Source organism: Hyperolius riggenbachi, chromosome 11 (assembly GCF_040937935.1).
Source record: "Hyperolius riggenbachi isolate aHypRig1 chromosome 11, aHypRig1.pri, whole genome shotgun sequence".
Lineage (NCBI taxonomy): Eukaryota > Metazoa > Chordata > Amphibia > Anura > Hyperoliidae > Hyperolius > Hyperolius riggenbachi.
The window spans coordinates 247,581,953-247,594,361 of record NC_090656.1 but is presented as its reverse complement, the minus strand read 5'-3'; the positions used below and the strand labels follow the sequence as shown (position 1 = coordinate 247,594,361).

Below are 12,409 nucleotides of genomic sequence, written 5' to 3'. Positions count from 1 at the left end.
TGGCTGCCCCAAGACTAAGTAAGTCCTCACACACAGCATCTCTGCCTGCACGCCATGTGACTGCCTACCCCAAGATTAATTCAGTCCTCACACACAGCATCTCTTCCTGCAGGCCGTGTGACTGCCTGCCCCAAGACTAAGTAAGTCCTCACACACAGCATCTCTGCCTGCACGCCGTGTGACTGCCTGCCCCAAGACTAAGTCAGTCCTCACACACAGCATCTCTGACTGCAGGCCATGTGACTGCCTGCCCCAAGACTAAGTCAGTCCCCACACACAGCATCTCTGCCTGCACGCCATGTGACCGCCTACCCCAAGACTAAGTCAGTCCCCACACACAGCATCTCTGCCTGCACGCCGTGTGACTGCCTGCCCCAAGACTAAGTCAGTCCCCACACAAAGCATCTCTGCCTGCAGGCCGTGTGACTGGCTGCCCCAAGACTAAGTCAGTCCTCACACACAGCATCTCTGCCTGCAGGCCGTGTGACTGCCTGCCCCAAGACTAAGTCAGTCCCCACACACAGCATCTCTGAGTGCACGCCATGTGACTGGCTGCCCCAAGACTAAGTAAGTCCTCACACACAGCATCTCTGCCTGCAGGCCGTGTGACTGCCTGCCCCAAGACTAAGTCAGTCCCCACACACAGCATCTCTGCCTGCACGCCGTGTGACTGCCTGCCCCAAGACTAAGTCAGTCCTCACACACAGCATCTCTGCCTGCAGGCCGTGTGACTGGCTGCCCCAAGACTAAGTAAGTCCTCACACACAGCATCTCTGCCTGCACGCCGTGTGACTGCCTACCCCAAGATTAAGTCAGTCCTCACACACAGCATCTCTGCCTGCAGGCCGTGTGACTGCCTGCCCCAAGACTAAGTCAGTCCTCACACACAGCATCTCTGCCTGCACGCCGTGTGACTGCCTGCCCCAAGACTAAGTCAGTCCCCACACACAGCATCTCTGATTGCAGGCCGTGTGACTGCCTGCCCCAAGACTAAGTCAGTCCCCACACACAGCATCTCTGCCTGCAGGCCGTGTGACTGGCTGCCCCAAGACTAAGTCAGTCCTCACACACAGCATCTCTGCCTGCACGCCATGTGACTGCCTGCCCCAAGACTAAGTCAGTCCCCACACACAGCATCTCTGACTGCAGGCCGTGTGACTGCCTGCCCCAAGACTAAGTCAGTCCTCACACACAGCATCTCTGCCTGCACGCCATGTGACTGCCTGCCCCAAGACTAAGTCAGTCCCCACACACAGCATCTCTGACTGCAGGCCGTGTGACTGCCTGCCCCAAGACTAAGTCAGTCCTCACACACAGCATCTCTGCCTGCACGCCATGTGACTGCCTGCCCCAAGACTAAGTCAGTCCCCACACACAGCATCTCTGACTGCAAGCCGTGTGACTGCCTGCCCCAAGACTAAGTCAGTCCTCACACACAGCATCTCTGCCTGCACGCCATGTGACCGCCTGCCCCAAGACTAAGTCAGTCCCCACACACAGCATCTCTGCCTGCACGCCGTGTGACTGCCTGCCCCAAGACTAAGTCAGTCCTCACACACAGCATCTCTGCCTGCCGGCCGTGTGACTGCCTGCCCCAAGACTAAGTCAGTCCCCACACACAGCATCTCTGAGTGCACGCCGTGTGACTGCCTGCCCCAAGACTAAGTCAGTCCCCACACACAGCATCTCTGCCTGCACGCCGAGTGACTGCCTGCCCCAAGACTAAGTCAGTCCTCACACACAGCATCTCTGCCTGCAGGCCGTGTGACTGGCTGCCCCAAGACTAAGTAAGCCCTCACACACAGCATCTCTGCCTGCAGGCCGTGTGACTGCCTGCCCCAAGACTAAGTCAGTCCCCACACACAGCATCTCTGCCTGCCCCAAGACTAAGTCAGTCCTCACACACAGCATCTCTGCCTGCAGGCCGTGTGACTGGCTGCCCCAAGACTAAGTAAGTCCTCACACACAGCATCTCTGCCTGCACGCCATGTGACTGCCTACCCCAAGACTAAGTCAGTCCTCACACACAGCATCTCTGCCTGCACGCCATGTGACTGCCTGCCCCAAGACTAAGTCAGTCCCCACTCACAGCATCTCTGCCTGCAGGCCATGTGACTGCCTGCCCCAAGACTAAGTCAGTCCTCACACACAGCATCTCTGACTGCAGGCCGTGTGACTGCCTGCCACAAGACTAAGTCAGTCCCCACACACAGCATCTCTGCCTGCACGCCATGTGACCGCCTACCCCAAGACTAAGTCAGTCCCCACACAAAGCATCTCTGCCTGCAGGCCGTGTGACTGCCTGCCCCAAGACTAAGTCAGTCCCCACACACAGCATCTCTGAGTGCACGCCGTGTGACTGCCTGCCCCAAGACTAAGTCAGTCCTCACACACAGCATCTCTGCCTGCAGGCCGTGTGACTGGCTGCCCCAAGACTAAGTAAGTCCTCACACACAGCATCTCTGCCTGCACGCCGTGTGACTGCCTACCCCAAGATTAAGTCAGTCCTCACACACAGCATCTCTGCCTGCAGGCCGTGTGACTGCCTGCCCCAAGACTAAGTCAGTCCTCACACACAGCATCTCTGCCTGCACGCCATGTGACTGCCTGCCCCAAGACTAAGTCAGTCCCCACACACAGCATCTCTGACTGCAGGCCGTGTGACTGCCTGCCCCAAGACTAAGTCAGTCCCCACACACAGCATCTCTGCCTGCACGCCATGTGACTGCCTACCCCAAGACTAAGTCAGTCCCCACACACAGCATCTCTGCCTGCAGGCCGTGTGACTGGCTGCCCCAAGACTAAGTCAGTCCTCACACACAGCATCTCTGCCTGCACGCCATGTGACTGCCTGCCCCAAGACTAAGTCAGTCCCCACACACATCATCTCTGACTGCAGGCCGTGTGACTGCCTGCCCCAAGACTAAGTCAGTCCCCACACACAGCATCTCTGACTGCAAGCCGTGTGACTGCCTGCCCCAAGACTAAGTCAGTCCTCACACACAGCATCTCTGCCTGCACGCCATGTGACTGCCTGCCCCAAGACTAAGTCAGTCCCCACACACAGCATCTCTGCCTGCACGCCGTGTGACTGCCTGCCCCAAGACTAAGTCAGTCCTCACACACAGCATCTCTGCCTGCAGGCCGTGTGACTGCCTGCCCCAAGACTAAGTCAGTCCCCACACACAGCATCTCTGTCTGCCCCAAGACTAAGTCAGTCCTCACACACAGCATCTCTGCCTGCAGGCCGTGTGACTGGCTGCCCCAAGACTAAGTAAGTCCTCACACACAGCATCTCTGCCTGCACGCCATGTGACTGCCTACCCCAAGACTAAGTCAGTCCTCACACACAGCATCGCTGCCTGCAGGCCATGTGACTGCCTGCTCCAAGACTAAGTAAGTCCTCACACACAGCATCTCTGCCTGCACGCCATGTGACTGCCTGCCCCAAGACTAAGTCAGTCCCCACACACAGCATCTCTGCCTGCAGGCCATGTGACTGGCTGCCCCAAGACTAAGTCGCTCCCCACACAGCATCTGTGTCCGCAGGCCGCTTGCCTTCTCCGCCACCACCAACAGGGTCCAGGACTACAGGCAGATTCCTGAATTTTTAAGGCCGCTGCTAGCAGCGGCCGCTATAATAATTTTTCTGGTGCGTGTACATGCCTGCCTAATTTTTCTGGCTGCACTGCAGCTGCAACAACAAAAGAAAAGGCATGTGCATGTGTCAATTCCCCTTTCATGATCATTACCTTGCCGCGGTGAAGGGGCTTGCGTATCACAATGAAGCAATGACCGCCGGCTATATGATTGTCTCGGGGGGGAGTCACTGCTTCATTGTGGACAGATTAAATTTGATCAGCTGGACAGTCACTGTTGTTCTGTCATTGAGCTACCACAGCCCGGCGACCATATGGGCTTGAAAAACGCTATCGCCTGCACTCTGGCCACGGTGCGCACCAGTCCAGCACGGTCGTCACTACACAAACAGCTGTTTGCGGTGCGTTACACAGTGAGTTTGGTGTGTCAGTGTGAAGCAGTACTCTAATTACACTCCCTGACTGATGTATACACATGCAAGATGTTTTAAAGCACTTTAGGCCTCCAATTTAGCATGCAATGTGATTTCGGCTCTTAAAACGCTGCTGTGCGTCAAATCCAGATTTTTCTCCAGGACTTTTGGCGTCTATCCCACTCATCCATGCAAAAACTGAGATGCTAGACCCCTTGAAACATTTTTTCCATCACTTTTGTGGCCAGCATAAATGTTTCTAGTTTTTGAAAGTTTGCCTCCCCATTGAAGTCTATTGCGGTTCGAAAAGTTCATGCGAACCGAACTTTTTGCGGAAGTTCGCAGTTGAGGTTCTCGAACCTAAAATCGGAGGTTCGAGACATTTCTAGTCATCGATGGAAAACAGATCCATTCCACGAATCAGTATGGATCAGTCTTCCATTTGTGCCAGTGTGAACCGGGACTACAAACGTTAAAGGCTGAATGAATTTTCCAGTCCTCTAATGAAAATATCTGCCTTGGAATGCTGCCCCCTGCTGTTGAGATATGAGTTATATACATCCCTATTGTACTCACAGACCCGCACAGTTGTTCCCTGTGAGTAGATGAGTTAGAGTCAGTGTCCACTACGAGCCGCGACTGTTTCGATTCGGCCACCTGCTGTTATATTGATTTTAGTTACTCTTTAAATCTGTGGCAGTCCACCTCATTGATATTCATATATTCTCTTTTAGGTGAAGAAAACATGCCCAAAAACCCAGAAGTAGGGAAGAGACAGCGACCTGCCAACCACAGTCGTCCCGGTAATGAAAGGATTTGTGGTTTTCCATGAAATACATTCTGCTATTTGGAAGATGTATTGTCTGGCTTGTTGCATTTATGGATGACATACTAATATTCCAAAATTGAACTAGAATAGGTTATATTGGAATAGTTTTTATTGGAATAGGTTATATTGGAATAGGTTGTACTGGGATAGGTTGTATTGTATAGGTTGCATTGGAATAGGTTGTATTGTAATAGGCTGTGCTGGGATAGGTTGTATGTGAATAGGGTTATCGGAATAGGTTGTACTGGAATAAGTTGTACTGGAATAGGTTAAATTGGAATAGTTTGTATTGGAATAGGTTATATTGCAATAGGCTGTACTGGGATAGGTTGTATCTAAATAGGGTTATCGGAATAGGTTGTACTCAAATAAGTTGTACTGGAATAGGTTATATTGTATAGGTTGCATTTGAATAGGTTGTACTGGAATAGGTTGTACTGGGATAGGTTGTAATAATAATAATTCCTTTTCTTGTATAGCGCCTTTCTCCTGTTGGACTCAAAGCGCTTGTGAGGCAGCCACAAGAGCGCACTCAGTAGGCAGTAGCAGTGTTAGGGAGACTTGCCCAAAGAACTCCTCACTGAATAGGTGCTGGCTTACTGAGTAGGAAGAGCCAGGATTTGAACCCAGGACACCTACATCAGAGGCAGAGCCCTTAACCATTACACTATCCAGCCACCAATAGGTTGCATTGGAATAGGTCGTATTGTAATAGGCTGTGCTGGGATAGGTTGTATGTGAATAGGGTTATCGGAATAGGTTGTACTGGAATAAGTTGTACTGGAATAGGTTATATTGGAATAGTTTGTATTGGAATAGGTTATATTGGAATAGGCTGTACTGGGATAGGTTGTATCTAAATAGGGTTATCGGAATAGGTTGTACTCAAATAAATTGTACTGGAATAGGTTATATTGTATAGGATGCATTGGAATAGGTTGTACTGGAATATGTTGCACTGGGATAGGTTGTATTGGATAGGTTATATTGGAATAGGCTGTACTAAAATACATTTTATTGGAATAGGCTGTATTGAATAGATTGAATTTAAATACAATTTACAGCTATAGGTTATACTGAAATAGAATGTACTGTAATAGGATGGTGGGATAGGTTGTGCTCGAATAGGCTGTGCTGTATTAAGCTGTATTAGTATGGGTTATATTGAAGTAGGATATATTGGTATAGGTTGTACTTGAATAGGTTGTGCTGCATTAGGTTATGTTGGAATAGGTTGTTCTGGAATACATTGCACTGGGATAGGTTGTATTGGTTACGTTGCATTGGAATAGATTGTACAGAATATGTTGTAGTAGCATAGATTGTATTGGATAGGTTGTATTGGAATAGGTTGAACTAAAAGAGATTATATTGGAATCAGTTGTATTGGAATAGGTTGAAACAAGGTTGTATTGGTATACGTTGTCTTGGAATAGGTTGTGCTTTATTAGAATAGGTTGTTCTGAAATAGATTGTACTGCAATGCACTCGGATAGCTTGTGCGGTATTAGGTTATGCTGGAATAGGCTGTATTGGATTAGGTTGTATAGGAATAGGTTGTTCTGAAATAGGTTTGTACTGAAATAGACTGTACAGTACTGCAATAGGATGTAATGGAATAAGTTGTGCTGTATTAGGTTGTGCTGGAGTAGGTTGTACTGGATTGGGTTTACTGCTGCAGGATGTATTGGTATTTTGTTGTATTGGAATAGGTTGTCTTGGAATTAGGTTGTATTAGCATAGATTGCCATGTGCAGATTGGGTGACGGAGCTTCTGTCTGTGTTCCAGGCATGCACAGCTCCCACCTCTGGGAGTTCATGCGAGACCTTCTCTTGTCTCCGGAGGACAACAATGGCATCCTGGACTGGGAGGACCAGCAGCAAGGCATCTTCAGGGTGGTGAAGTCTGAAGCTCTGGCCCAGATGTGGGGTCAGAGGAAACGCAACTCAAGGATGAATTATGAAAAGCTGAGCCGAGCATTAAGGTAACAGTTACTTTCAAGACTAAACTTTTGATTAAGATCCAACCTAGCAAATATTCTTAAAGGGGAACGCCAGTTGGGACAGACGTTACAGTAAATAGATTCATGGTCCCAGTTCTTACAGTGTTCTGGATCCTTTGTTTCATACGTCTTTAAGAATTACTTTCACCGGGCATTATAAGTCACTTCATCCAATCAAAAGCATAAAATAAGGGTGAGAGCAGAAAAAAATTAAGATGAAATGGGGCCCTGGGCATGATTGCACTTTTTGGCAACCGCTGATGATCACCTGGCTTTCTTAGCTAGATTTGGTGGGACTAGCCTCCACACCGGGCCCCATGACTCACTCCAGGCCCTTGGCAGCTGCCTAGGTTTGCCTTGTGGATGATCCGGGCTCTGGGTGGGAGTGGCCATATGGCACTGAGTTCTTTAATCACAGCAGAGTTGTCATCAGTTTGGGAAGGCCATTAATAAGAAGTCTGGTTGCTTTGGGCAACAGGATCACCTTTGGTACCATTCAAAGTTTTAATATTCATATACACTTAAACCACTTAACCACTAAGGGGGTTTCCCCCTTAATGGACCTGAGCAATTACTCCTCCCATGTATTTGCCAATAACTTTATCACCACTTATCACACCAAAATGATCTATGTTGTTTTCGGCATCAATTAAATCAATAATAATAATCCATTAGGCTTTCTTTGGGTGGTACTTTTTGCTAAGTTATTTTATTTTATATGCATTTTAAAGGGATAGATACAGGGCCAGCCTGCTCATGCGGCGGGGTGAAACATTTGCCTCAGGCGGCAGATCTGGGGGGGCGGAACCCGCCTGTCCTTGGATGCTGGGGGCCGCCTGCCCAGCTGGAGGGGTAGCTGGCAGAAAGGGGGTATTGGCCTAGCGGTGGGGAGGGGGGTCGGACCCCCCCTTCCTCGCCTGGGTCCCCCGATCTGCGCTACTCCTCCAGCGTTAACTACCAGCCTGCATATGATGAAGAGGCAACGGGCGGGGGAATCACTCACCTCTTCCGCGTTCCATTGTGTGCTCCACTGACGTCACTTCCGGCAACGCCGCCCACTGTATTGTAAGTGGACGGCCTTGCAGGAAGTGACGTCAGTGGAACGCACGATGGAACGCGGAAGAGATGAGTGATCCTCGCCCGTTGCCTCTTAATGATATGCACGCTGGTTTAACGCTGGAGGAGCAGCGCAGATCGGGGGACCCAGGCGAGGGAGGGGGGGTCCGACCCCCCTCCCCACCACTAGGCCAATACCCCCTTTCTGCCCGCTACCCCTCCACGGCTGGGGGTGGGGGGGCGGCAATTTTTTCTAATTTTGCCACAGGCGGCAAAAAGTCTAGGGCTGGCCCTGGATAGATAAGCAAACATTGAAAATACGCTACTTCTCCATTTTCAACCCCTATAATTTGAAAATAAACAATGTCACTGTAGATAAAACCCACCCATTTTATTTGCCTGTTCATCACGACATTGAAATGATGTTCCTAGTACAATGAATGGCGACAATATCCTCTATAATAACACCCTAATGTCTCTGCGTCCCATGTCCCTGTGTGTGTCCCACATGTTCTCTGCGCATGTGCAGGGACGCAGAGACACCGAGGGACGCGCGGCAAGGGATGACGGGCGAAGGGGCGGGCGGGTCGGCGGGCGTGCGCATTTTGTGTTTTTTGTTTTTTTCATTGTACTTTATTAATAATTACAATCCCTAATTTGCAAAATAGAGGGTGTGTGTTATCCCAAGGGATTCAACAGACTTCCTAGGGAGACAGGAAAAAGCACAGAGACAACGAGGGACGCGCGGCAAGGGATGACGGGCGAAGGGGAGGACGGACCGGAGGGTGGGCGTGCGCATTTTGTGTTTTTGTTTTTTTCATTGTACTTTATTAATAATTACAATCCCTAATTTGCAAAATAGAGGGTGTGTGTTATCCCAAGGGATTCAACAGACTTCCTAGGGAGACAGGAAAAAGCACAGAGAAACCAGGAGCCCCTTATGGTGTAGTACAGTGGTCCTCAAACTAAGGCCCACGGACCAAATGTGGCCCCCCAGAGGCTTTTTTTACCAGCCCCCCCACTCACAAAATGTATAACTTATGCGGTCAGCTACATCTTTAAATATTGGTGGTCTGCATGTAGAACAGCAGTGCTGGCACCACGCATCCACATGGGAGCCAGAAAGCAGTCATTCGCTGGTATCCAATCAAATTCCATATCAGGTGACACTGCTGTCCAATTGGACTTCAGGTTATGTGACTTAAGTATGCTTCACTGTCTGGCCCACCAAGACATCATTTTATGTATACTCCGGCCCCCCAGCAGTCTGAAGTTTGTTGACCCGGCCCTCGACCCAAAACGTTTGGGGACCCCTGGTGTAGTATGTCAAGTGCTGATCACGTAGTCCTAAAGAGCAAAAGAATACTCACAAATGTGGGTTGCAACCGCAGTATGAAGGCAGATGAGGAAATCCCAGCCTCACTCGGGTTTTTTACTCATCAGATATGTGGATCGTGCTCCAGAAAAAAGCAATAGTTCAGAAATTGAACATTAGACCAACCCCCCAAAGCAGCTGGGCAGCTATGCCATAACAACTGGGAGGGAGAAGGCGCCCCAAAAAATAGGTGGTGTGACTAAAAATAGCAAAAAATATAAATAATAAAAACCGCTTACCTCAAAGGAAGGGGCAAAGCCAATTTCAAACAAAAGGATTATTGTTCATCAGACACTATTAATGATAACGCGTTTCGCGAACACAGTCCGCTTCCTCAGATCAAATACAAAGCAGTGTCTTTATCTGTAGACAGCAAGTTTGGAGCGCCTAAAAGCTAACTTATTGTCTTCAGTATAAAGACACTGCTTTGTATTTGATCTGAGGAAGCGGACTGTGTTCCACGAAACGCGTGATCATTGATAGTGTCTGATGAATAATACACCTTTTGTTAGAAATTGGCTTTGCCCCTTCCTTTGAGGTAAGCCATTTTTATTATTTATATTTTTTGCTATTTTTAGTCACATAATATAGATATACTGTTTATCCACCATCACCTATTTTTTGGGGCGCCTTTTCCCTCCCAGTTAATTTGCAAAATAACAACAATACACCCTTATGGCATACATATATAAAAAGCTATGGCATACATATATAAAAAGCTAAGTCCCTAACATAAGAAATTAGGTATTCTTTTTAAAGTGCCGTGAAGTAGTGCATGTGTGTGTGTAATTTTAAACTTATAGTTTCTTTTGTTTTTTTACACTTTCAATGTTTTTTACAGCAGAGATTATTTGTTAATAAGGCACTTAGATTGGCTTTGGGAACATATGTTGCCATTCACCAATCTGTCCTCTAACTGCTCCTGCAGCGGGCGAGTGCACACACGCATGCGCCGCTCATAGACTTCAAAGACGTGTAGCTAAACCCTTGGGGACTTCAGAAGAAGTCTGCTGGGGTGTAGATATTCTGCTACCGGAGCGATAAGAGGTGAAATGCCAAGCCATAGCCCCCAATTGTATTCCTGGAGTCCGATATATAACTGGAGCATTACTTGGGCTACTTAGTGGTGGGTGGTGGGCAACTTAGAGATTACGCAAGAGCATGCAGAAAATCCAGTCAGACTTCAAACACCTATGTTTAGATGCTAGTATTAATTAAAAGGCAAAAGATACTGTATGTCAGCCTCCATAGCCCTCTCGCTCTAGCTTCCCTTTAAAGTGAACCAGAGACGAAGCACCCTTGTGCATTTTACCATATATATCAGTGGGAACATTAGAGAAAACACCTACCCTGCTCTCGGTTTCATTCTGCACTGCACAGCCTGCTTCTTACAGCCCTGATAAAATCCCTGACTGAGCATTCAGTTGCTCAGGAATCTTTATAGCTGAGTCATTATAGCAGAGCCACAAGGGGGCAGGCTTGGGCTTGAAAAGACACCAGAGAAGATAGACTCAGCTATAATGATTCCTGAGCAAAGCCAGACTGAATGCTCAGTGCGGGATTTTATCAGGGTTGATAACAATCGGGCTGAGCAGTGAAGGATGAAACAGAGAGCAGGGTAGGTGTTTTCTCTAATGTTCCCACTGATATATATGGTAAAATACATGAGGCTGCTTTGTCTCTGGTTCACTTTAAGTGTTGGAGGGCTGCCCCCTAGAGTGTAGTGAAGGTACTGATCCTTGTTATTTTATTTTTGTTTTACAGGCACTACTACAAGACGGGTATCCTGGAGCGAGTGGACAGGCGGCTGGTGTACAAGTTTGGCAAGAATGCATACGGCTGGCACTGACCGGTGCTGCCGATAGTGGCGCTGCGGCGCCAACGTGTAGATTCCATGAATCGTATTGCCTCCGCCCCCCTGGCGGGAGGTGGGACTCAGTGACACCAGTATTGTGTGCTCTTCCATAATGGAGATACAGACAGACGCCAGCGTCAGCCAGCGCCGGCCCGAGTTCAGTGCTCTGCAGCGCCATCAGCGGAAGACGACTTCTGATTGGTCGCTGCAGCTTTAGTACACTTTGCAAGTGGCTCTTTATTTGATTGGTTAAAATTCCGGAGTTCCCACCTTCCCCACTAGATTACTGGGGAGCAAATCTGGACTGAATTCTTTTTTTTTTTTTTTACAAAAAAGGGACTGTTGTTAAGTGACAATGGTCAGTGATGCTCACCTGGGTTATATCAAGATGCAGTGGGGTTAATGAAAGGTTAGTGAACTGGATTTGTGTGCTGGTGTGGCACTCACAGCAAAAACTTGAATAAATCCAGGACTGAATGTATTCATGAAACAATAAATGCTCTTACTAATTTAGGAATAGCAGCCTTCCCTGTATTCTGATATGACCCATCCTTGCATTGCAAACCGTGCCAGTTGCCACTTCCTAGCAGTCACCGTATATGAAAATGTAAGCTGCATACACACATCCAATTTTGATTGGCCAGTTGTACCACTCCCATGTAGAATGAGAGCCTCCCTACACAGTCTGTTCATAGTATTCAATATCTGTCATACTACGTGGAAGAGGTAAACTGGCTAATCTTCGGCCAATCAAAATTGAATGTATGTACCAGGCTTAAAGGACCTCTTTCACGAAAATCTTAAAATTTTAAATACATGTAAACGTATACAAGTAAGAAGTACGTTTCTTCCAGAGTAAAATGAGCCATAAATTACTTTTCTCCTATGTTGCTGTCACTTACAGTAGGTAGTAGAAATCTGACAGAAGCGACAGATTTTGGACTAGCCCATCTTCTCATGGGGGTTCTTAGGGTTTTCTTTATTTTTAAAAGCACTTAGTGAATGGCAGTTGCTCCGTCCAACTGCCAAAAAATGTGCAGCGAGCAGGGAGGCTGGCCAGCATCTTTGTATAAATCTTTTTCAGGGAATGTCTTTATAAAGAATAAAAGCCTTGCTGAGAATCCCCTATGGAGAGATGGACTAGTCGCTTCTGTCAGATTTCTACTACCTACTGTGTGCGTGACAGCAACATAGGAGAAAAGTGATTTATGACTCATTTTACTCTGGGAGAAATGGACTTCTTATTTGTGTGTGTTTTAAATTTTAAGATTTTTGCGAC

General features: G+C 48.0%; 1 protein-coding gene across 1 annotated transcript in view; it reads left to right on the top strand.

The window, feature by feature from the left end:
- Window positions 1-11,989, top strand: part of ELF5 (E74 like ETS transcription factor 5) — a 75,313-nt gene extending 63,324 nt beyond the window's left edge. Inside the window, exons 5-7 of the mRNA XM_068260194.1 lie at window positions 4,747-4,815; window positions 6,631-6,826; window positions 11,040-11,989. Of these exons, the coding sequence (XP_068116295.1) occupies window positions 4,747-4,815; window positions 6,631-6,826; window positions 11,040-11,124 (350 nt within the window). The 3' untranslated portion in view covers window positions 11,125-11,989. The remainder of the gene's footprint in view (window positions 1-4,746; window positions 4,816-6,630; window positions 6,827-11,039) is intronic.
- The last annotated feature ends 420 nt before the right edge of the window (window positions 11,990-12,409 follow it).